General features: G+C 40.4%; 1 protein-coding gene across 2 annotated transcripts in view; it reads right to left on the reverse strand.

The window, feature by feature from the left end:
* Positions 1-10,164: 10,164 nt before the first annotated feature.
* Positions 10,165-26,042, reverse strand: part of LOC122543329 (receptor tyrosine-protein kinase erbB-4-like) — an 82,448-nt gene continuing 66,570 nt past the window's right edge. For both annotated transcript variants that reach the window (XM_043681857.1, XM_043681858.1), the window contains exons 22-27: positions 23,552-23,698; positions 21,946-22,043; positions 18,399-18,560; positions 17,112-17,174; positions 14,537-14,822; positions 10,165-13,576 (exon numbers count right to left, since the gene is read on the reverse strand). In XM_043681857.1, the coding sequence (XP_043537792.1) occupies positions 13,284-13,576; positions 14,537-14,822; positions 17,112-17,174; positions 18,399-18,560; positions 21,946-22,043; positions 23,552-23,698 (1,049 nt within the window). In that variant the 3' untranslated portion in view covers positions 10,165-13,283. The remainder of the gene's footprint in view (positions 13,577-14,536; positions 14,823-17,111; positions 17,175-18,398; positions 18,561-21,945; positions 22,044-23,551; positions 23,699-26,042) is intronic.

Consider the following 26,042-nt stretch of genomic DNA (forward strand, 5'->3'; position numbering starts at 1 on the left):
ACCCTTGACATCAAAGCTTAAAAATGTGTTGCTGGAAAAGCGCAGCAGGTCAGGCAGCATCAAAGGAGCAGGAGAATCGACGTTTCGGACATAAGCCCTTCTTTTCCTGATCTCCAGTATCTGCAGTCCTCACTTTCTCCTAGTTGATTTTAACCCTTGACATCAAGGCTGCATTTGACCACGTGTGGAACCCCTGGAAAACTGGAACCAATGGGTATCGGGGGCAAATACTTTGCTGGTAGGAGTCATACCTGGCGTATAGAAAAATGTGTATGGTTGCTGGAGGTCAGTCACCTCAGATCCTGATGAAGAACTTATGCCTGAAATGTCAACTCTCCTGCTCCTCAGATGCTGCTGAACCGGCTGTGCTTTTCCAGTGCCACACTTTTTGATTCCGATCCAGGACAACTCCGCAAGAGTTCGTCAGGGTAGTGACCTTGGCCTAACCATCTTCAGCAGCTTTATCAACGACCTTCCTTCCATCATAGGGTCAGAAGTAGGGAAGTTTGATGATGTCTGCACAATGTTCAGCACCATTCGCGATTCCTCAGATACTGAAGCAGTCCATGTTCAAAGGCAACAAGATTTGAAAAATATCCAGGCTTGGTCTGACAAATGGAAAGTAACATTCACACCACACAAATGCCAGGCTATGACCATCTCTAATAAGAAACAATCTAACTACTGCTCCTTGACATTCAATGGTGTTACCATGGCTGAATTCCCCATTGACAATATTCTAGGGCTTACCATGACTAGGAACTCACCTGGAATTGCCACTTAAATTCAATGGCTATAACAGCAGGTCAGAGACTAGGAATGCTGACTCCCCAAAGCATATCCACCTCTACAAGGCACAAGTCAGGATTGTGATGAAATATTCTCCACTTGCCTGGATGGGTGCAGTTCCAGTAACACCCAAGAAGCTTGACTCATCCAGAACAAAATAGCACACTTCATCACAAACATCCATTCCCTCCACATTGATGCTCAGTAGCTGCACTGTGTACTATCTCCAAGATGCACTGCAGAAATTCACCAAAGATCCTTAGACAGCACCTTCCAAATCCACAACTATTTCCATCTAGAAGGACAAAGGGAGCAGATACTTGGGACTTGATAAAGTGTGGCACTGGAAAAGGCACAGCAGGTCAGGCAGCATCCGAGGATCAAGAGAGTCGATGTTTCGGGCAGAACCCTTCAGGCCTGAAAAAGGGTCCTGCCCGAAACATCGACTCTCTTGCTCCTCGGATGCTGCCTGACCTGTTGTGCCTTTCCCACTGCCATGCTTTATCAACTCTGATTTCTCCAGCATCTGCAGTCCCCATTGTCTAGCAGATATGTGGGAACACTAAACTCCCCTCCAAGCCACTCACCATCCTGATTTGGAAATATGTCGCCGTTCCTTGACTGTCACTGGGTCAAGATTGTGGAATTCCCCCCCCCCCCAACGGCATTGCGAGTGTACCTACAGCGCATGGAGTTCAGCAGTTCAAGAAGACAGCTCACCACTAATTTCTCAATGATGACAAGGGATGGGCAATAAGCATTGGACAGCCAGCGGTACCTATGTCCCATGAGTGAACAAATAAAGCAATAAACCCTTAATAGGGATCTCATCATTGCCTTGCAAGAATCCTATCTTGATGTCTTGAATTTTGTTGTAAAATGCAGTTAGTTGCTCCCAATTCAAGAAAAGCCATGTCTGACAGCTCTCACAATTCTCCCAGGTTTCTCGCCATAGCCCATGTTGTTCAGAGCCATGTAAGATTCAGCCCAGTGTATTTAAAGGAAATGTATGAATTAAATGAACATGTGGTACTGGGGCATCAATGATGCATTCAAACCTAAAGGTTGTGTAGATGGTATCAATCACTCTGGCAGACACTGCATGCTCCCTCTACAGGGATGGCCAGGCACAATCATAGGCAGAGAATGGAGGATGGCTCGAAGTTAGGTCAAATGACCTTCTTGCTGCCAGGACTTGTGGATGGACAGCATGGATTGTTCAGCTTTATTCTTGTTAGACAGTTTGGCTTGAAAGGTGGAGTATTTCTGAAGGGCCTTTGTAAAGATTTGGGGCAATGGGGATGGGGCTTCTCAGATATAGAAACAGTACAGTATTAGGTGTTGGGTCTCAGAATTGGTAGGGATGCTGAGACTTTAACAATAGTGGCTGGAGGATCTATTGACATAGGGACAATCCTGGGATCTAGCAGAACTGGAGTGGTGGACAGTGCAGGATCTGACAAGAGAGTATCCCAAAACCAGTTGGCATTAGTCGGTGGAAATGGATAGGCCTGGCAGTATAAATTAAACTCTTGTAAGGGAGAGGTTGAATAGGCTAGAACGTCGGAGGCTGAGGGGTGACCTTATAGAGGTTTATAAAATCTTGAGCGGTGTGGATAGGATAAATAGACAAAGTCTCTTCCCTGCGGTGGGGGGAGTCCAGAACAAGGCATAGGTTTAGGGTGAGAGGAGAAAGATATAAAAGAGACCTAAGGGGCAACGTTTTCACGCAGAGGGTGGTATGTTTATGGAATGAGCTGCCAGAGGAAGTGGTGGAGGCTAGTACAATTGCAACATTTCAAAGGCATCTGGATGGGTATATGATTAGGATGGGTTTAGAGAGATATGGGCTGGGTGCTGGCAGGTGGGACTAGATTGGGTTGGGATATCTGGTCGGCATGGACGAGTTGGACCGAAGGGTTTGTTTCTGTGCTGTACATCTCTATGACTCTATGATAACAACTGCCCTTCTATCACCATGCTTTTGTCAGTGACAAACCATAACTCCCTCTAATTAAGTGTTTCATTGACTTAGTTTATAGCATTCTCACCCAAGCCAAAAGGTTCTGCGTTCAAGCTTAACTCCAGAACTTGAGCACGTGATCTAGGCTGACACTTCAGTATAGCACCAAAAGCGTGCTCTGCTTTTGGAGATGCCATCAGATATGACATCAGTTGGAGGCCTTGACTGCTCTTAGGTAGACATAAATGATCCTGTAGCTCTGTTTGAAGAAAAGAATTCTCCTGGTGTTGTGCCCAATAGTTATTCCTCAACTAACATCAACAGAAATAGATGAATTTCTTCAGTTACTGATTGTAGAACATTCCTGCGTACAAACTGGCTGCTGTTTCCTTACAAAACATGTGACTGAAAAAGATAGTCAGCTGATTGTAAAGTGTTCTAGGATGTATTGAGCAGGTGATAAGGCACTATATAAATACACCTCCTTTCTCTTTACTTCCATACTTTGCAATCCCCTCTACCATTGCTCGAACAGGCCAATTGATGTGATCCTTGTACTGCCACATCAGAAGTCCATCAACCCATTACTGTCTCATCTTATCTCAGCACCTCTCTCACTGCTTCCATGCCATAGCCTCTTTTACTGCTGTCTTGCCATGGTGCCTCCTTTTCAGTGGTCCTAATCACTGCTGCAAACCCATCCTGGATTCTCCCAGACTCCTGGTCAACATTCCCACAACTCTCAACCTTATCAACAGAACTCTGCCCCCACCTTGCAGAACAACTGTCTCAGCTTTCCCCCAGTTCAACACCCATCGTTCCACTGATCTATTTGCAACCTGGAAATCTTTGCTACCATTTTATGTTCTACTACCATTTTACTCTCTTTTCGAGGTCTTGAACAAATGTGAGAGATAAAACTGCCTGTGATTAAATTAAGTTTTAAGTAGTAATCGTAACCATTGATTTGCATGCAAACATGGACTGAATCAAGGCGGACTATGTTGGAACATGTGCTCATGCTCACTATCTCAATTTGCACACAATGAATTACTATACTGGAACCCAAGGACTATGCTCCAGCTAATGTGAGGGCCAACTCTATGGCTTCTTCTCCCTAGAGACTAAGAATTGGTGACCTCAGTAGATTTGCTGTGTGTACAAAGCATTAAGACTCTTTTCTCCTCACTCCCCCAACTCTTTGTAGAGAATTAGTGGCATGATCCTATGTTTTACTATCCTATAGAACATTTCCATTCTAATTGTTTCTGTTAATTCCTTGTTCTGGTGCAGGACAATGCCTCTTTACAATAGTCTTTGTCATGTACTTTTGTTCTGTGGGTCAAACTCCCCATTCCTCTTAGCATTTGTCTGCGAGCACTTCGTGAAATAAGTCTTATTTCCAAAAAATATAGTTTGCATATTAATTTTCCAAATCTTAATGAAGTCGATTCAGCCAGCAGATAGAAATATCACAATTACAGTCTAATAAATGAGGTGCAAAGTGAACTGATGGCTTTAATTAGTTGCTGTGCTTTTTAACTTCTAATTACACATATGTCAATCATGCTTCACAGAAAGATTTACAAGGATGTTGTTAGGGTTGGAGGATTTGAGCTATAGGGAGAGGCAGAATAGGCTGGGTCTGTTTTCCCTCGAGCATCAGAGACTGAGGGGTGACCTTATTAGAGGTTTATAAAATCGTGAGAGGCATGGATAGAATAAATACACAATGTCTTTTCTCTGGTGTGGGGGAGTCCAGAACTAGAGGGCATGGGTTTAGGGTGAGGGGGGAAAGATATAAAAGGGACCGAAGGGGCAACGTTTTCACACAGAGGATGGTGTGTGTATGGAATTAGCTGCCAGAGGAAATGGTGAAGGCTGGTACAATTACAACATTTAAAAGGCATCTGACTGGTTATATGAATAGAAAGGGTTTAGAGGGATATGGGCCAAGTACTGGCAAATGGGACTAGATTAGGTTAGGATATCTGGCCGGCATGTACGTGTTGGACCAAAGGATGTGTTTCCATACTGTACATCTCTATGACTCTATCTAAACAGTGCAGTATCAATACACAAGCACTGAACACCTGTTGGAGATCTCATTACAAATCTCTCTGACAAGAATAGAGACAAAGCTGCTGCACACAAAATCTGAATTGGATTAGATAGGCGAGTTTTGTATCCTACGTTCAGCAATTATCTGACAAGACAATGGCATATCTCATTTTCTGACAGAACATCTTGCAAGAACATCAGTGCAAGATAGCAGATGATGACTCATCCCTCCCAGATCGTCTCAACGTCTTCTATGCTCACATTGAGCAGAATTTCGGTGGAGAGGTAACACCTATTCCGACAAGTCCTCATGAACCTATCCCAACAGTCACTTCATCAGATATCAGACCAGTTTTTCTTCATGTGAATCCAAGGAAAGTGATGGGACCAGACGGAGTACCAGGTCATGCACTCAGGACATGCGCAGATCAACTGGCAGAGGTATTCTCGGGCATCTTCAACATCTCCCTGCAGCAGGCTACTTGTCCCTACATGTCTCAAGAGAGCCAACATCATCCCTGTACCTAAGAAGGCTCATGCAGCATGTCTCAATGACTACCACCCAGTGGCCCTAACTTCGGTGGTCATAAAGTGCTTTGAAAGGCTGGTCATGGCATTAATCAACTCCAGCCTCCCCACTACTCTTGACCCACTCCAATTTGCCTATCGGACCAACAAATCTACATCAGATGCCAAATCACTTGCCCTTCATTCCTCCCTAGAACATCTTGACACCAAGAACAGCGACATAAGAATCCTACTCATTGACTGCAGTTCAACCTTCAACACTATTATCTCTCGAGACTGATTACTAAATTTAGTGAACTCGGACCACGCCCCACTCTCTGTAACTGGATCCACAGGCCACAATCAGTGAAGACTGGGCACAATATTTCATCCTCATTAACACTCAACACTGGAGCCCCGCAGGGGTCCGTACTCAGCCCCCTACTGTACTCCCTGTCTACCCATGACTGCGTCGCCAAATACCAGACTAATGCCATTTACAAATTCGCTGATGACACCACCACCATAGTCGGTCGAATCTCAGATGGCGATGAAACAGACTACAGATGGGAGGTGGAAGACCTGGAAAAATGGTACACTGAGAACAACCTAGCTCTCAATGCCAGCAAAACCAAGGAACTCATTATTGGCTTTCGGCAGGATGTTACTCATGTCCCCCTACACATTAACAGCACAGAGGTGGAACGAGTGGAGAATGTCAAGCTCCTGGGAGTAGTCATCACAGCAAGCTTTCTTGGACTCTTCATGTGGACGCACTGGTTACAAAGGCCCAACAACGTCTCTTCTTCCTCAGGCAGCTGAGTAAATTTGGCATGACAGCGAATACCCTTGCCAACTTTTATAGATGCGCCATCGAGAGCATTCTGTCTGGATGTATCACTACCTGGTATGGCAACTGTACCATTCAAGATCGGAGATGATTACAGAGAGTGGTGAACTCAGCCCGGGCAATCACTAAGGCCAACCTCCCATCTATAGAATCTGTCTACCAGGCCCACTGTCAAGGAAAGGCCACCAGCATTCTTAAAGATCCATCTCACCCTGGCAATGCTTTTCTACAACCTCTACCATCGGGGAAAAGGTACAGAGGCCTGGACACACACACCAGCCAGTTTCAAAACAGTTTCTACCCTACTGTTGTTAGAATACTGAATTGACTCACAGACTCTTAACATTCGCCTGTACCTGTGTTTTTATTTTTGCCACTGTTTACCTATTATTTACTTATCTATGCTACTTAACTCTATGGTCTACCAGTATTGCTCGCAAGACAAAGCTTTTCACTGTGCCTTGGTACACGTGACAATAAATTCAATTCAATTCATCTTGAGCAGAAAATGCAGTCTCTTTCCTCAGTCTTGAATCAAATTCCTGATTTCATACAGGTTGTAGATCAGCAGAAATTCAGTGACAAAGAGGGTGTAGAATTTTTAAAAAGGCCAAGCTTCTAGTTAACTAAAAAGTGGCAGTGGCAGAGGTCTCCTGGCAGCAAGGTATCTGCCACCTAATGATCATTAGGAAAGGAGTCGGCAAAGGAGAGGAAATGTGGAAAAAAAAGCTTCAGTCCTGAAATTACACTGAGAGAAAATAGTATGTAAACATGAAATACCTTCATCTGAAATTTCTTGCTGTTATGATATCAAAGCAGTAATTAATTTATTTTGCTCGTTAACACTTCTCGTAAAATAGCAGAGGAAGGAATTCCAGCTGTTTGGATTAAACATTCTGATGATATATTGTTAGCAATCCCTCAATTTGAGGGTGACATTTACTCAGAGTTGTGAATTTCTCCCATGGCCCTGTGTGACTGAACAGACGTATTTTAGGCCAATGGATATTTGGGAATATAGGAAAAGATGCCCCATGAGGTCATGGGATCAGGGGTAAAGGATTTGCTTCCTTTTCTTTCCTTCTCTGCCACCATCCTGCCTCAGATGCCTCACATTAAGATATGATTCAAAACATGATGCAGCTAGATGTATATGTTTTCACCATTTTGAATGATTGGTAGCACGCTCCTCCCAGTCATCAATGTCACTGCTGTTATGCTTCAAGGGGAGCTTTAGAATTTTTTTTGTCATATTTTCTTTCTCCTCTCCTGGAATGCTGCCTATTTGAGAGTGGAGAAAACAGGACCTGGCAGGAAAAATGCATTTTGGCCATCTGGACATTGTGCACACTCAATCATAGTTGATTTTGCAGGATTCTTTGCTGAACACTTGTGGAGCTGTCTTCAAGAAGGACGTGAGCAATTCTTCAATGGTCTGATTCATGATCATGGAGGATGCAGCAGAGGCTGGTGGAATTTCTCTTTCGATATTTGTATTGCCTCACTGTACTACACGACTGTGGTGACAACAACTATTAATGTACCATCGGACATTTGTGGACTTGAGGAGGTCTCCCTTGCCAAACACTCACTGCTGCAGTTTGTAGAAGGCTGAGCTCACACAGCCAGTCTGGTGTTTGATCTCATCAATGGTAATCTTTTGAGAGAGGTGACTACCAAGATATGGCCTATTCTAAACATCATCTATTTTGAGCGAGATCAATGGAGAATCCAAACTTGGAACTTTCCTGGTACACACACATTATATGCGTAGGATGTATAGCATAGAAATAGGCCTTTCCAGAGTCCATGCTGGTGTACATACTCCACTTGAGTCTTCTATTTTTATCTAAAATCTATCATTGTAACCATTATTCCTTCCTTCCTCAGATGTTTGTCTAGTTACCTGTAGGTATAAAAGTGTGCTTAGTAGTAGTTTGTTTTAGGAGTCTCAGGGGAACACATCAACTGAACAAAATAACATTAATTGAGTGCACAGCAATTTTGTGAAAGGAAATCAATTGTAGCCATGTCAGCTGAGCAAAAAGCTTTAGCATGTAAGATAGAGGTAACTGTCTATATGGATATTGCTGGGATAAAAGACGTGAACTTTTTTTTAATGTTTGTGATGAAATTGTTCCAGTAGCTTTTGGCTAATTTAAATAGTTTATGTTTTCTTTTATGTAATAAACTTGTGTTCTTCTGTTAAAAGTACATTGGCAGCCTCTTTGGAATATATTCAGTGATTCACCACCACAGTAAACAAAAAGAAACACAAAACCGAAGGTATATCAGGCCAGATTTCACTCTGGGATCTAACTTGTCTGGTATTACCATCATCCGAGATCACAGCAAGATTTCCAGGCGTAGGGGTTAATATCTTTCTTGGATTTGTCTGCCAAAGACCACGGTGGAGGTTCCTCTGGAAGGCCACACTGTTTCTGGAAGGATTTCCTCAGCCCCAAGAAGTAGCCTACTGTAATACTGTTATATCACGGTATAACCTCAAGGTTATTGAAATGAAGGGATTAAATAAACTGCAGTTTTGCTTTGAATTTCACTCACTGAATCAGAAATGCCAGGAATTCAGGAAGACTTTCCCAGAATTGTAAAATATCTAGCATAGTCTGTTCTTGGAATTTCACAGTATGCACTGTAGGTTTAAGTTTCCAGTAAAACTGTGCTGTTGCGATTATTATTAGAAGCTCCAGTGTAAATGTCTGCATCATAGGCATAGGCAGCAAAATTCTTCTGATCATTAGTATTGCTACAGTCAACTCAACAGTGGCCAGAAGATTTGGTGGCTACTGTACAATGGCTATAGGCTGTTCTGCCCCTTGTCCAGTTTCTGATCAGGGTTTATCTATTCCTCAATTCCAGTTGCTCACCTTTGATCCATATTACTGGACACCCTCAACAAAAATAAATCTGTGATCTCGCTTTTGAAAACTTCAATTGTTCCCCAGCATCCACAGTCTTTAGGAGAAAAGCAGTATTTTCTAGGTTTCCACTACCTTATTTGCAAAGAATTGCTTCCCAATTAGCCTTCTGAATTGTTTGGCTCTAATTTTAAGATTGTGCCCCTTTGGCACAGGATTCCCATTTCTTTGTTTGCCTTAGTGTCTCTTGCCCTTAGGTGTTCAAGGTTTGTGTAAAGATTTGTAGCTCTGGTGCTGGTTGTCGTGGTTGTAGGTATGTTTGCCGAGCTGGGAAGTTGATTTGCAGATGTTTCATCCCGTCTGGGTGACATCTTCAGTGCTCTGGAGCCTCTTGTGAAGCTTCACAGGAAGCTCCAAAGCACTGAAGGTGTCACCGAGATGGGATGAAACATCTGCAAATCAACTTCCCAGCTTGGCGAATGTACCCACAACCACGATTGTGCCCCTTTGTTCCATCAAAAGAAATATTTTCCCAGCACCTTTATAACCAATCCTGAACCGTGACCAATTTGTGGTATTTGATTCAACACTTTACAATCTTCCGGCCTCAACATCAAGTTGAATCATTTCAGATCATAACCACTGCTCTCATTTTGTTTTGGACATTCCACTAAACATGATTTTAACCATTCAGAGACCCTCCTTTTTGTTCTTTCCCCCTTCCATACTTGCTTAAAATTTGCTATATGCCCATCAGATTTCAGGACATTGCACTGAAACATTAATTGTTTCTTTTAACTCAGATGCTGCCTGGCTTGCTGAATCTTTCCAGCACTTAGTGTTCGCAGTTTAAGCAACCTCTCCTTAAATTTTAACACTTTGAACTTTAGAATTGCGAAAGAGAGAAAGCCTTCTGGCATAGAGTAGAAAAGGAAAAGGGCAATGACAAACTGTCCTGCCAAACCTGTGCTGGAATTATGTTTCTGATGCCACGTTAAACCTGTTCAATTCACTTCTGTCCTGCAAAGTCGAACAAGAAGATTAGCAAGAATATACATAATACATGGAAAGAACATATATGCTTGACCAAAATAGCTTTTAAAAGTTGTCACCCCTGAAAACTAGTACAGATTTTTTTTAAAAACAAATATTTATTTGACTTTCACAAAAAGGGCGGAACACTCCAGCGTTTTCAACCAGTCCCTTAAAATTGTATAAAAACAGCATTAAGTACACAGAAATTAAGAAACTATTCTTATGGATATTAACAAGGAAGAGATAATCTACCTGTCTCCCCCATTTCATACTACAATCAGTTTTTTGCATTTAATACTCAGCTACTCATCGGTCACAAACTGATACTCTGAAAAAACAATCACTTCAATGCTGATAGATCTTTAAAAAATAGACTATTAATTAAAAGGTTTATTTGACTGGTGTTCTTCATTACAATTTGCTTAATATATTAAGCATTGTTGTCTCCGAAAAGGAAATCAGTCCTGTCGGTACTGTATTAGAACAGGTTTATGTACTTCAAGGCACAGTGGATTTTAAGTAATCACAGGGTTAAGTGACATGAAACACCCCTTTCAAACATGTTGCAAACTGTGAGCAGCAAAGCACTCTTTTTTGAAAAAAAAACTTTTGCTCATCACCATTTTGTCCCTTCCTTTCTTGAAGGCACTGCTTAGTCATGGGGTTTAGCTACCCTTCAGTATTTCACTCAAGCAGCAATTTTTCCTTTTGAGAGTCCAGATAAAACAAGTAATCAAAGCTCAGCTCAATTACGTTCGTATCTGGAATTCACACACGAGCACGCATTTTCCAGTAGGAGGCACTAGAAATAGTGATAAGGAATGGAAAGCCTGGTCAAGTTCTTCTTGGGCCCACTTATATCCACACACACAAGAAGGGGTATTTGAGCAAGGTACTGAAAGTGACAAGCTCTTGTTGATGCTGTCCCCTAATCAACAGGCAGTGCTATCAGGACAGAATAGGGAGGAGAAAAGATGAACACAAAATCATTTCGCTCCCTCAACAGTTTCGTGGAAAAAGGCACCTTCTGTTTGTACATTGTCATGCAGTGCACAAGAGGAAAAATACAGAATTAGCTGATCTCTGCAATGGCAGCAGCAGCTCTGGGCTAGACAGTAGATAAAAAACATGCAGGTTTCTCACTGTTTATTGCCATCCGGTGACCCCTCCCCACCATTGCCTTGCTGGTACATGCACAAATAAGACAATCTAGGTGAGGATGGGATTACTATGACCTGTGTAGAATCATCCTTCAATATATCAGTCATTTTCTCACACATGAAAAATGGTCATTTTTGTGTTACTGTACACCATAACCTGAATGAAAGAGAAAATATATTAAAAATTTGATTATGTAAGACACCTTGATAGGTGCTAAATTTGAAATTTGACTATGAATTGGTCATAGTCTTTCCCTTTCAAATAACACCCAAAGGAGTCTGAGACAAATTGGCTCGTATACTTGTCACTGCTGCTTCACTTGTGAAAGGCAAGTAAAGAACATACAGTATAGGACTTAATTCATGACTATTCATAACAGGTTCCTAGATCAATGGCTTGTGATCTTTAGTCCCTATCAGGGTTACTTTTTAAAACACTGATCACACATCATTATCTTCAAGTATCCCAGCTTTTCATTTATGTACACACAAAAATGTCGAATTTCTCTCACTACTGTGTATGATAATCAGATACAATCACAGAGGATGTTTTGTTGGAGAGTAGTTAAAAGCAGTGAAATCAGTCCATATTATAGTGACTTCATTAATAGATGTTAGAAACACACTGCTCAAATAGAGGAACATTTGAGGAACAAATAAGACTTCATACTACTTATTAAACAATTATGGAATTCAACAAGAACTGTAGAATCACATTCATCAAAAACACCTCTTAAAACTTTGAGAACAAAATGAGCTATTAAAGATCCAGGTTTGGACTTCTAACGACAGAATGATATGACATGCAGTGCTATCGAAATGACCCTTTATTCTAGAGTTTTATTTGTAGCCAGACTGAGGCTAATTATTGGCTCAATAGTGAAACCACCAAAATTCTTACAAAATTTGGCAAAGGGACCAGTTTGTTCCACAGAATCAACAATGAGTCTGAGCCCACATCTCCATTCACTTTTACTGCCTTTAAATTTGAAGTGTTAAAAGTGTAATTATTTTAATTGTGAAGTCATTCTGAAACTTCCTGAAAATGTGATATGCTCCCAGTTTCTTGTGTCATAACATGCATGGCTAACTGAAAGACCAGGCTGCTCCACGAAGAATATAATCAACCCTTCCCTTCCTGACTGATAATTTGAGCACAGCCATGAGGTAGAGAGTGGAGTTGAGAAGGAAAGGTCTCTTTCCACCTTGCCCTTCAGAATAATTTTCAACGTATTTTATATTCTCCCTCCAAATTACAGAATTAGCCATGATGTCACCCATCTTCCCAAACTGCTCATATGGCCTCTGCTTTGGATGAGTGATAATCAAACAATTTGGAGAAAAAGATCCATTTCAGAGCTAAGCACTTTAAAACACAATAAACATTTGAAAACATAGTTCCAGAAAAATAAAATTGGTACCAAATTACCAAGTATTAACCTCTGATCACAAGCCAGTTAATAGCTTCACTTAATGGGTCTTGCAGAGTTTTTTTCCCCCCAAGATGAGCCTCACAATCTTCATGTATTCCACGAGAGGGCAAATCTTGTGACACAAAAGCATTCCTTCCCCCTACTGCATGTCAAAGGCAAGAGATAGGAAGCTCTACTAACTAAAGGATTGTTTGGTGAGTTTACTCCATGTTTCATGAAGATATGCAACAAGATGCATTGAACATTTGCATGTTTGGCAGGTATCTGGTTTAAACACAGCTCTCTCATCCCATGACTAAAACACAGCAACATTATTCCTGGACATTCACTAGTGCATGTGAGAGAAAGAGAGAGAAAACTGACATAATGGTAGGTGTATGGGTCAGCATCACTGTACATCATGTAAGGATCCAAACTGGATGGCATTACACACAATGAAAATAAGTAAAACAGTCTTTATCTTTAGTTACAACGTAAACACTTCTGATTCAGAGATTTAGGATTTCGTATTTTCTTTCCTCTTCCCACTCCCCCACAACCTACATTTCAAAGTTCAGAAATCAACTTATTTTGCTTGTTGTATGTTAGCTCTCTAAATAGGATCCTTTATGTCCTCTTTATTTCTGACTTTGCTGGGAGACTGCTGTGCCAGTAGTCTGGGTTATCAAAGGCATGAATGTCACCCTCAGTAACAAAGACAGAACTGTCATCCAGATATTCAGGGTTCTGCACGACGCTCACACAGCCGTTGAGGTAGGCCTGTTTGTTCATGTACTCATATTCCTGATCACTTGGTTTCGAGTCAGATTCTTTTTGACTCTCGAGTGACTGGGTATTATTCACATCGCTGACTTTGTTATTCAAGGAATCGACTTCATTGGCAGACCTCATCAGACTCTCTAGAAACACAACATAAAAACTCATGAAACATGAAAAAAGTAAACAGATGTTAAGAGATGTTTTACACTGCTTCATTACCGTAAGGCTCTAGCTTGTACCGACAGTCAGTTCCTTGGATTATGGCTATCCTACTGGAGAGGTATCACACACAGCCATTATCCATCATGTTTGCATTGGCTCTCTCAGCATTTTAGCTTAGCGTCAATCTTTTGCCTTTTCTCATAACCCTGCACATTATTCCTGCACTACCCTCTTGAATACCTCAACTGAACCAACTTCCATCATACCTCCTGGCAGTGCATTATCGATCCTAATTACTGTGACAAAAAGATTTTTATTTAATCTTTTAATTTTACATTTAATTTTATTTACAATTAAATGAAAGAAGGATCTTGCACCTTGTCACATCTTCAAGCAATTTACACTTTGGGAATTACTTTTAAATTACAGCCACACTTGTTATTTAGGCAACTATAGCAGCCTGGTTGTGCACACCATGATCTCAAAAATCAGAGAATTAGACAAACAACAAGTTAGCCTGCTTGTAGTGGTGTTGCTCAATGGCGGAATGTTGGTCAAGACATTAAACAAACTTGCTGCTCTTTGAAATAGTGTTGTAGGATTATTAATTTCCACTGGATTAATTAGATGAGGTTTTGATTTAATAGTTCATGCTAAAGCTGCACGACTGACTCCCTTAATACTGCATTAGATTGTCAGCATAGGTTTTGCACTCATGTCCTGGTGTAGCATTAAAACACACAAACGACTGGCTTAGGTGAGAAAATCTATTACTGATTCCAGCTGATAGACAAATTACACCAAATTCAATGGGGCTATTTAGTTCTTTTTTTAATAGAACAAGTCTTACTGTTTCAGTATTCTTGAAAACAGAACTCTTTTTACTTTTGTGATTGAATGCAATCATTATTCTCAACGATTATATGTTTGATGCTTACCAGCTGTAGAGTTTCTTTGTTCTGGCATCACATAGCCATTAATGTCCACCTCTGCTTCATCAGAAGGGGAAATTATCATGTTTGTGCCATTGGAGAAACGTGCACTGCTATCCCTTGAGCGGTGGCCACGGAGCTGGAGTGTTCCGTTCAAAGATATGTCTTCATATAGATCAAGTGAAGATGCTGTACCTCGACCTTCCGAGGACTCTGAGATAGTTCGAGTTGTAGACTCATTCCGTATCCTCAGGGAGCGCTTTGACCCCAGATCTCCATTCCTCATCCCAGTCTAACAATTGAAACGGTCACTTTGTTACACATCATTGAATCTCAGAAAATATACACTCTTCCTCTTGCATATAAGTATGGGTGAAAGAAGAATTTTATTGTTGGGCTAGTTACTTACTCTTTGTGCCCTACAGGTCATTTTCTCCATTTATTGGATTTCATTGTTGCTCTCTCAAAGCTTCAATTTCAGCTACTAAACAGTGAATTGGATACTGGTCAAGACCCACTCACAGACTATCATAGCCTTTTTTTTGAAAAAAAGAGGTCTGATACAGATTCCTGTTTTTCTTTTCAAGGTAATATTCTCTCTCATACTTTTATTTTCTCTCTCATATATAGTTCTCCTTGAACCATTAATAATCTACTCATACAACTCAACTAAACAGAACTCACTGAGACCCAAGGAAGTTATTTTTGTTTTTAAACACTTCTGTTAGGACCACTCAGGGCACTTTCTTGGAACACTATGCATACAACCCAGTCTGCATCTAAAGCTGGAGAAGTGCACCCAACTCCCTTCTTCATCTATACTCTAGAACAGCATTGTATACCCAACAACATATGAGCTTTATGATTCTGCTCCCAGGGAAGGGAAAGCAGATTCAGTCAAATAAACAGAGGAATTCTCAAGGGACAGTGGACCCGGTCATTGAGAAAGTTTGACATAGGGAAAATGTTAGAGGTTATTGTAAAGGATGTAACAGTACAGCATTTAGAAAAACATAACATAATCAAGCAGCATGGCTTCATGAAGGGAAAATCATCACCATCAAACTTATTGGAGTTCTTTGAGCAGGATATATAAATGGTAACCAGTAGATGTAACATATTTGAATTTTCAAAAGACATTTGATAAGGTGCTGCGTGTAAAGCTATTTATCTTATTAATGGCAACTTTCCCCCAATGTTGGGGGTAGAATATTAGTATGGATTGGCTAAGTAATAGTGGACAGATAAAGAGGATGGCAACCTGTAATTAGTGGTGTGTCACAGGGGTCAGTGCTGGGGGCACAGTTAGTTACAATATATATTAATGACTTGGATGTCAGAAGTGAATGTACTATTGCAAAGTCTGCGGCTGACCCTAAAATAGATGGGAAGGCAAGTGGTGACAACAATACAGATTCTAGAAAGGGATATAGACAAGTTAAGTGAGTGAGCAAAAACTTAGCAGGTAGAATATGATGTGGGAAAATGAGAAGTTATGCACTGTGACAAGAAGAACAGAAGAGCTAAATGTTATTTAAATTGGGAAAGACTGCAGAAAGCCGCAGCATAGAGGGATTTGGGGAGTCCTCTTGCATGAATCACAAAATTACCATCCAAGTTCATCAGGTAATAAGGAAAACAAATGGACTGTTATAGATGTGAGGAGATTCTTTGTCCTTGTGGGAGAGTCTAGAACTGATGGTATAATCTCAGAGTACAAGGTCTTTTAAGACAGTGGAGAAATGTTTTGTTCGCACTGCTGCTTCATAGTGCCAGGGACATGGGTTCAATTCCAGCCTTGGGTAACTGTCTGGAGTTTGCATGTTCTCCCTGTGTCTGTGTGGGTTTCCTCTCACAGCCCAAAGATGTGCAGGCTAGGTAGAATAGCCATGGCAAATGCAAGGTTTTAGGGCTTGGGCTGGATGCTCTTCAGAGGGCCGTTTCAGACTTGATGGACTGAATGGCTTCTATCTCCGCTGGAGGGATTCTATGAATCTGTAGAATTCTTGACTGTTGTGGTTGGTTCGTTAAGTGTATTCAAGGCTGAGATAGACTGTTGATCAGTAACGGAATTGGGGTTATGGGGATGAGGCAGGAAATTAGATTTGAGGATTATCAGATCAACAATGATTTCATTAAATGGCAGAGTAGACTCATGAGCCTATTCGTAATCCCACCTTTTACAGTCTTATAATGATCTGATTTTGTGCCTTCATTCAAGTCAATAATTCTTTCAACAGTACATAGTTTTCATGTTTTGCTAGGATCACCAGGAAGTACAGAAAAATAGAATTTACTTGAAAAAAAAAGACAACTGCAAGTAGATGACTGCTTAGTGTTTGCAGTCAAAAAAATTTAGTACACTAGTTAATAAACACAATAATTACACGAAAGATTCAAATAATTCAAGCTCAAATGAGCATCCAGACCTAGACATTAAAATACTAAAATGAAGAATATGCTGCAAAATCTTAACTGCTTTTAAGAGCTGTCGTTTTTACTGGTTTTCTTGTGAAAACAAGATATGATATTTTTGGCACTGTTCATCGGAAACTCTGAATAAACATCTTTCTATGCCTACCTGTCGAGAGCCATTTGGACCAATCCCATTCATTGGCATGTACCCTGCTGGCAAACTGTTACTCTGCAAAGAGAAATGGAAAGCAAATTTGAAATGGTACTGTTACCAGGAGCTATGTGCAGTCAGTCATGAACCAACATTCAGGTCTTGGGATATTAGAATATGAACTTTAAATTTCAATTAATTAGCAAAGAAAAAAATTGCAAAGAAAGATATTTCTGATCAATTTGTCAAGGATTTGTACACAATTCACCCAATAGGGTCACAACCAGTTCAGTTTTGAAATAGCCAAATAGCTATCAATACTGAAGGCACCAATTCTTGCTATGGTACAGATCCACTGCCATTGGGCAATCCTCTCAAGTGGCCAGTTCTTCATATGCTGGCCAAGATTGTTAATAGTTTTTCGTTAATTGGCCTAGGAAAGGAAAGAAAGGAAAACCCAGCACAGCTAAACATAATGTCACACAATATATTTAGAGCAAGGAGTCATTAGATACTGACAAGGAGCAGAAACCCTGGCTGATTTTTTTTTCTCTCCCAATTCTATGGGTACTAAGCCCCTACTGCTACCCCAGCTGAGACCATCCAATTGGGGTTTCAAATCTAGGATCTTGAGATCTGTATCATTGAACCATTCAGGAATTTCCTGTTTCTTTCTCATCATGATACTGAAATGTGACAGGAGAGATCGAGATTCCAGTTCCGTAGTTTGTAATTGGTTGATGGAAAAGACCAACAAAGAGTAATTTATTCTCAAGTTTACTTTAGCTGGCTTTATATTGCTGCTAATTTAGTTTTGATTCTGGCACTTCTGGCACTTAAGTGTTTCCAAGCTGGCTCCCTGTATTTATGCTGCTGTATCTAACTCCTATATCCAGTATCAGCAATATACTGAAGTTTTCAGTGGGCCTTTGACTCTGCTGCTGGCATAATTGACATAAATGTCAGGAATTAACTGACAGAAGCTGGTTTCCTGAAATCAAAATGATAAAACAAAGTGTGGGAGTGTTCTCCACACTTCCTTTCCAGTGCCACACTTCCTTTGTGTTACAGTCAACTAGCAGGAAATGTATTTTGGTTTTCCACCAACTGGTTTGACTTTGAACCAAGAAAAGTTATCCCAAATGAGATAGTCTGAATGACAGAGAGATTCAAGCCACAGCAAATGCTCAGTTTAAGCTGACATGTGACATCAATGTTTAGCACAGGTGAAAGAAGAGGAACAATTGCCCAAAATAATTGCTCTCATCACAAATTCTTTGCCTTTGTTAGCTAGTTTCATACCCTGTTGGATTCAATTCTTAGTCTAACTCCTGCAGATGTTGGGTTATCCATTATGGTTGCCATCAAATCTTCATCAAGGTCATCATAATCCATCAGGTCTTCCTCGTATTCACGTAGAATCCTCTGATCACCAACATGTGTATTGCTGGCCCGGTCATCACCCTGAGGAAGGATACAGGAAGGTTCAGAAAACAGCTGATGACTTAGTAATTGAAGGGGTATAGAGTCAAATAACTAAAAACACTGTTAAACCATCAGAATACAAGCAATATAATGGTATAGTTAGTAAGTTTGCAGATGGCAGCAAAATTGGAGGTGTAGTGGACAGCGAAGAAGGTTACCTCAGATTACAACAGGATCTTGATCAGATGGGCCAATGGGCTAAGAAATGGTAGATGGAGTTTAATCTAGATAAATGCGAGGTGCTGCATTTTGGAAAAGCAAATCTTAGCAGGACTTATACACTTAATGGTAAGGTCCTAGGGAGTGTTGCTGAACAAAGAGACTTTGGAGTGCAGGTTCATAGCTCCTTGAAAGTGGAGTCATGAGTAGATAGGATAGTGAAGAAGGCGTTTGGTATGCTTTCCTTTATTGGTCAGATTATTGAGTACAGGAATTGGGAGATCATATTGCGGCTATGCAGAATATTGGTTAGACCGCTGTTGAAATATTGCGTGCAATTCTGGTCTCCTTCCTATCAGAAAGATGTTGTGAAACTTGAAAGGGTTCAGAAAAGATTTACAAGGATGTTGCCAGGGTTGGAGGATTTGAGCTAAAGGGAGAGGCTGAACAGGCTGGGGCTGTTTTCCCTGGAGCGTCGGAGGCTGAGGGGTGACCTCATAGAGGTTTACAAAATTATGAGGGGTATGATTAGGATAAATAGTCTTTTTCCTGGGGTGGGGGAGTTCAGAACTAGAGGGCATAGGTTTAGGGTGAGAGGGGAAAGATATAAAAGAGACCTAAGGGGCAACCTTTTCACACAGAAGGGTACGGAATGAGCTGCCAGAGGAAGTGGTGGAGGCTGGTCCAATTGCAACATTTAAAAGGCATTTGGATGAGTGTATGAATAGGAAGGGTTTGGAGGGATATGGGCCGGGTGCTGGCAAGTGGAACTAGATTGAGTTGGGATATCTGGTCGGCATGGACAGGTTGGACTGAAGGGTCTGTTTCCATGCTGTACATCTCTATGACTTTATAATAGTATACCAATAGGAGACAATCCAACAAAAACTAACTATCTTCAAGCCTGCATAAAGGTAGACTTGGAAATCAGAATGGAAATTGGGAAACCTGCTAAAACATTCCATTTTGGTTCCCAAAAATCAAAATATTAAAGGGGCCAAATAAATCTGGAGCATTCTTGATGTGTAATGTTACTCTACACTCACTTAATGAGCTACTTTTAGTTATTCTGTGCACCGTGTCTGTGTAAGATTAAGTATATTTAGAACTTTGACAGTGTATTTTAGAATCTTACAACTACAGTGATGAATAAATTTAATCGTCTACAGACCCACTTTTTAAAATGTTTAACTTTGTTATAATTTAGACAACTAGGACATCAATATTAAATCATTGCTTTGTGTGTTAACAAACTCTAAACTTGCCATTCTTTTAACTCTAGTCTCTTGTCTTGAGACCATTCCCGTTCATCCCAGCATTAGTGGTTATACCTTTAGCTGTTTAGATCCTTTGCTTTCAAATTCCCTTCACAAACTTTTTGTAACCTCCTTTAAACCACTCCTTATAACCCAGCTCTTTGACCAAGCTTTTGAATGCTCATCCTAAGATCTCCTTCCTTGGCTCAGATTTTTTTATTTGTTAATATTTTTGATTGTACAATGGGACATTTTTCTACATTAAAAGGCATTGTATAAACATTGGGAAAACCAAAGTCATTGTCATTGTCCCTGTCACAATTTTCATTCTCTAGTCATGACTCCATCCCTCTTCACAGCAGCTCTCCCTTTGAACTAGACTGTTCAAAAACTCGGTGCTGTATTTGACCCCTAATTGAGCTTCTGATACATATCCACCGCATCACCAAGATCATTTGTTTCAACCTCTAACATTGCCCAACTCCACCATTGCCTCAGCTCATCTCCTGCTGCCTTTGTTACCTCTAGACATGATCATTTCACCACTCTCCAATCTGCCCTCCAATCTTCGACCCTCCATAATCTTGAACTTATCCAAAACTCTTATCCTAACTCAACTTCAAAGTTCCATTCACCTATTACTCTTGCGCTCACTGACTTACTGTGGCTGTGCTCCAGGTCTGGCAACACCCTGATTTTAAAATTCTCATTTTTGATATAAATTCTCTCCATGGCCTCAAACCTCCTCTCTCTGTAACCTTCTCTAGCCTGACAACCCTGCAAGGTCTTTATGCTTCTCCAATTCTGACCTCTTGCACATACCATAAGTTCTGGAATTCCCTTTCTACACCTCCCTACTTCTCTTTCCCATAATAAGATATTCCTTAAAACCCACCTCTTTAACCGAGCTTTTAGTCATCTATTCTACTATCTCTCCACATGACTCTGTCAAATATTTGATTACACTCCTCTGAAGCACCTTGGGATATTTCATTATGTTGTAGGAGCGAGAGGCAAGTTGCTGCCATAATCATCTTATTGAATTGTCCTCTGGAAATCTATTTGCGTTGCTTAAGCTACAATATACTTACTTACACCAGTCACTTCCTCAAAAAGAATTTAACTAATTTTGATAAATGGAATCTGCCTTTGACAAATCAATGCTGACTATTTATTTATCTTGTTCATCTCTAAATATTGATTTTCTGGTATGGATTCTATCAGTTTGTCCATGACTGGCATCAGAGATGAATTTCCAGCAAGGGTCACCAAAGCGGGATGACAAGTGGTAACCCCAGTTGATAAACCTCTCCTCAATTCAGGAGTGCCGAGGTCCCCTAATATCTCGTTCGTCAAGATCAGGTAATACAGTTCAAAGTATAAACCTACTTAGCTATAGTGAGAACCAGGACTGGTATCTTGAACCCAAACATCATTCTAGGATTTACACATTGATTGATCAAAATCAAATGACGTAACAAAAAGAATGGGTTTCTTTTCTCTTGAATAGAAAAGACTGAGGAGCATCTTAATAGAACATCTTTAAAATTATAAAAGTTTTTGACAGAGTAACCACAGGGAGACTGTTTCCATGTGTGGGGGAGAGCAAACCGAGAGGCCATCAGAAATTCAGAATTCACTCTCTCTATTAAAAGAGTCGTTAGAATGTGGATTTCACTACCACAAGGAGTGGATGAAGCAAATAGTGCAGATGCATTTAAGGGGAAGCTAGATGCATATGAGGGAGAAGGGAATATATGATTATGTTGATAAATGAAGACTGCAGGTGGGAGGCTCGACTGGAACATAAACACAGAGATTGCTGTACATTCTATGGGACTTCATGAAATAATGCTGTTTTCAGAATTCCTCAAGTACAGTACTAATTTAGTTTTTGGAATGTTCTGGACTTTGTTCCAACATTCTCAAGAGACTTAACAGGAACAAACCTCAATAACTAAGTATCGAGCCGGATCGCGAGCCATCCGGGAAAATTCTGCGCCAAGCTCTTTGAACGTTGGGCGACTGTCTTCGTCGATCATCCAGCCTGATTGAGAAATATTATTAAAATCATGTTTAGTCTGCTTGTTTATTGAAATTGAAACAGAGAGAAAAGCAGATCCCAGAAAATCAATTCTTCCTTGTGACTAATTAAGGAACAATTTGAAATGTAAATGTCTGAAACAGTGGGTCCAAGGAGAAAGCAGGACAAACAACACTTAGAAGCAGTGTTTTAATGAGGCAGGGTAAAGTTTTATTTAGGCTTAAAGGCCTCTGTCTAAATCCATGTTAAGTTTTCCATCATGGCTGTTAATGTGAGAATGGATGGGTCACGACTCTCTTTATAATGAGCTAGTCTGTCATTTTTTATTCATTTATTGTCGTGCGTATCTTGTTACAAAATCCACTGAAAAGTGTTGTATAGACTAACTGTCTCAGCTTATAAAGAATAACTACTTAAACAATATAGTAGAGCGATTTTGCTGCCTTAATAACTGCAAACATATATTACACATCATGGTAAACCTTTTCTTCTCTCTCCAATTTCAACCCACATGGAATATAACAGCTTCTGCTGAAGCCAATTTCATAACTTGTTCAGGAAAATTTCATTTTGTTGTTTCAATGTGAATGTCTTTTCAACTGAACAGGTTTAGCCGAATGAATATATTATTTGTTTAAGATTCAACTATGTTCTCTTTGCAACCTCAGCATATTTCATAATTTAAAAGCTTTGGCTCAAAACACTCTGATATAGTCTCATATCATAAGCATGACAATGTAACATTGTATTCCATGGCATCTTCCCTTTTTTAAAAAAAATCCATTCACTTTATTCCCTCCACTCCATTACAATATCATTTCTGAATAAAAATGAATTGATTTCAATTCTGTTTCTTCCAACATGGTGTTTGTTGGTTGTGAGACTGGATCGTTTAAACTTGCCTTCCTTGCTTTTGGGATGTGAGAAATATTTAATTCCATATCTTTTACTTTTCACTCCCAATTTTGGAGAGATTCTGGATGGAGGATAACAGGAAACCTGACAGAGAGAATTAGAAGTTTTTGCCACTTCTGTGATTTTGTAGAAATTAATGGCTGATGTTGAAAATATCCACCCATATTTGGATGGGTTTGTGAAAATGATTGCTGAGTAGAAGCAAGTCATTTTGACATAGTTCCCATCAGTAATACCTTGGCGAGGCTGGACATCAGGAATAATGCTGGGTTCCTGATATCTAGTCTGACACCTGGAATCTTAAATCTGGAAGCAGATGAGTAATTTGGATTAAAATTACTCAGTTTCAGTTTTTTTTTTACTTTCGAACAAATTGTATCATATTCCAAAAGTATCTGAATTCTTCATTGCATTATATCAGCAACAGGGAGTTCAGTGGGAATCGAACTATCTAAGTGCCACTGCACTGTAAAAGGGTTGTCCCTTATTCATATCCAATTGTCTAGCCTTCACTCTCTGGCAGCTATATACACAGTAATGTTCCATAATCTGTCTTCCCAAGTTGCTTTTGAAACTATTTTTAATCATATACTTACATTTCACCATGACCATGTAGACATCAACGGTACAGATCTGAGGCTGCGGCAGGCGTTCGCCTTTCTCCAAGAGACCAGGGATTTCACGAACGGCAATTCCTTCATATGGTTTATTACCAAATGTCATCAACTCCCAAACAGTGACGCCTGTGAAGAGCACATCATATTTTAAAGTTGGGAACTCAGTGCCAAAAATCAGCTAAAAGATGGATTTTTTAAAAAAATTAATAACCTCCTAATTGTTGCAAAGGTGTAGGCAATGGAACTCAAGGTTGTGTCCAGAGGAATGTGCACAAAGCTGATATTCAAGCTTAGAAATTACTGTTGATTAGGGCCTTTGTAGTGCAGTGGTAGTGTCTCTACCTCTGAGCCAGGAGCCAGGTTCAAGTCCCACCTAATTCAGAGATGTGTCATAACATCTTTGAACAGGTCAATCAGGAAATATTTTTGACTTGTAATTGAAACATTAGAAGTTGCTGAATGATGCAATTGAAGGGTTAATTTGAGAATTACTTCAGGCTTTTGAGAGTTTCAAAGAAAGTTGCTTTACTGGGAGCTCACTTTTTTTTGGTAGATGCACTAAAACATGTGCCTTAATGCTTGCACAATGGGTCAGCCAATGTTACAGAAGAAGCAATAATCATCATTAACTGACCATAAACTCCAATTAGAAGCTATTCAAACAGTGGGATAGCCCTAGAGAGGTCAGGACAGCTGTTAGCAGAGCAATGTTGTTGAGACATTGAGGGCCACAAAGAAAAGCCAGCTTTTCCAATTAGGAAACCCAAATGGAAAGGCAAGGAGAGGAGGAATTGAATAGGACTGATGGTCATTCGCCCCATTTGTCCTCAGTATCACAGACATGATGAAAGGTGGAAGAAAATGTCAGTGCAGCAATTGAGTCCCACATGAACTGGAAAGAGACCAGCAAAAGGATGTCAGAACACAAGAAATGCACTACAGCAAGTCATCAATACATGATCGGGACCAGGCCCAAGCACAAGATGTCGACGCTACTAACAGTCTTATACTTGAATATTGGAAGATGCTAAGTAACTGGATTTGATTGTTTTAGTACTTTTCCATCATAATAAAACATTTCATTTCAAGAAACACTATGTTTGAATAGGAACACTGAGGATGTATGTTACATTTACAATTAGGACTTTATAAGGGGACCTATATGCAAGGCAACAATTCTTAATGATATTTCACATATCAGCAATTTGTAGCATGTAGTGTGCCCCTCAACTGCCCTGTATCACTGTTTTGTGTTCTTTTCATAACCACGTACTATTACTATCTTTTGTATTGATCTCCTTGCAGGACAGGAAAACCTTTAACAAGAGAGAGCACACCCATGCCCACTTGGTGGTTTTAAGCAACTTAAGCCTTTGACAGTCTCCGATGAGGCTACCTTGGAATTACTTGTCTGGGGAAGGGGTGGTATCGGGGGAGTGGGGGATGGCAAACGTGGATTTAATTCACCAGTTCATTGCCAACACCATAATACTCATGTCCTGCAACGTTTTATCGAGCAACTGTCACAGACTCAACTGCAGTAGCATCATATTTCACTGAAAGATGTCCTTAAAAATGATTATTGCAAGCTGCATTGTGATGTTTTTGTTCACTTGTATATATTCCTGAGACAATGAGATGGCAGCAGCAGCCAGTATAGCCGAGCAAGCCGACACCTCACAATATCATCACCATTTTTTTAGCAAGCTGAAGCGGAGCTGCACGGATTTTCGAGGACGGCAACAAGGTCTCAATCCGAGGGCAACATCCAGCTAATTAATCATATTGGACAGTACAGGTGTCAGAAAGCAGGCTAGACAAGTCAGTCACAACAGAACTAGGCTTGGTAGAATCAGATACAGGGCCGTCTTGGGATATAGCACAAGAAAGTCATAAGACACATATAGTCAATCAGCAGACTTACATCTTCTGTAAGGACTCATTAGGAGTATTTGATTCAACCACTTCAGAAACAAAGTGAAAGCACAACGGTCAATCACATTCACACATTACACAGTGATGAAATAAATGCACAACAATGGATTGGAACATTGTGCTTATACATTTATTTGCAATTTCTTTAGAATGATGACAAAAACCCAACAAAAGATGGGAATATATGAGGAACTGTGAAGGACAATGTTAAAGAAGGTGGTTTGGGCATAATTACTTTTCATACACAGACCTCAACTTTAAGAAATTACACACACTTGAATCCATCCTAAATTAGAGTCACAGAGTCATAGAGTCATAGAGATGTACAGCATGGAAACAGACCCTTCGGTCCAACCCGTCCATGCCGACCAGATATCCCAACCCAATCTAGTCCCACCTGCCAGCACCCGGCCCATAACCCTCCAAACCCTTCCTATTCATATACCCATCCAAATGCCTCTTAAATGTTGCAATTGTACCAGCCTCCACCACATCCTCTGGCAGCTCATTCCCTACACATACCATCCTCTGCATG

The sequence above is a fragment of the Chiloscyllium plagiosum genome, chromosome 43 (assembly GCF_004010195.1).
Source record: "Chiloscyllium plagiosum isolate BGI_BamShark_2017 chromosome 43, ASM401019v2, whole genome shotgun sequence".
In the NCBI taxonomy this organism is placed as follows: Eukaryota; Metazoa; Chordata; class Chondrichthyes; order Orectolobiformes; family Hemiscylliidae; genus Chiloscyllium; species Chiloscyllium plagiosum.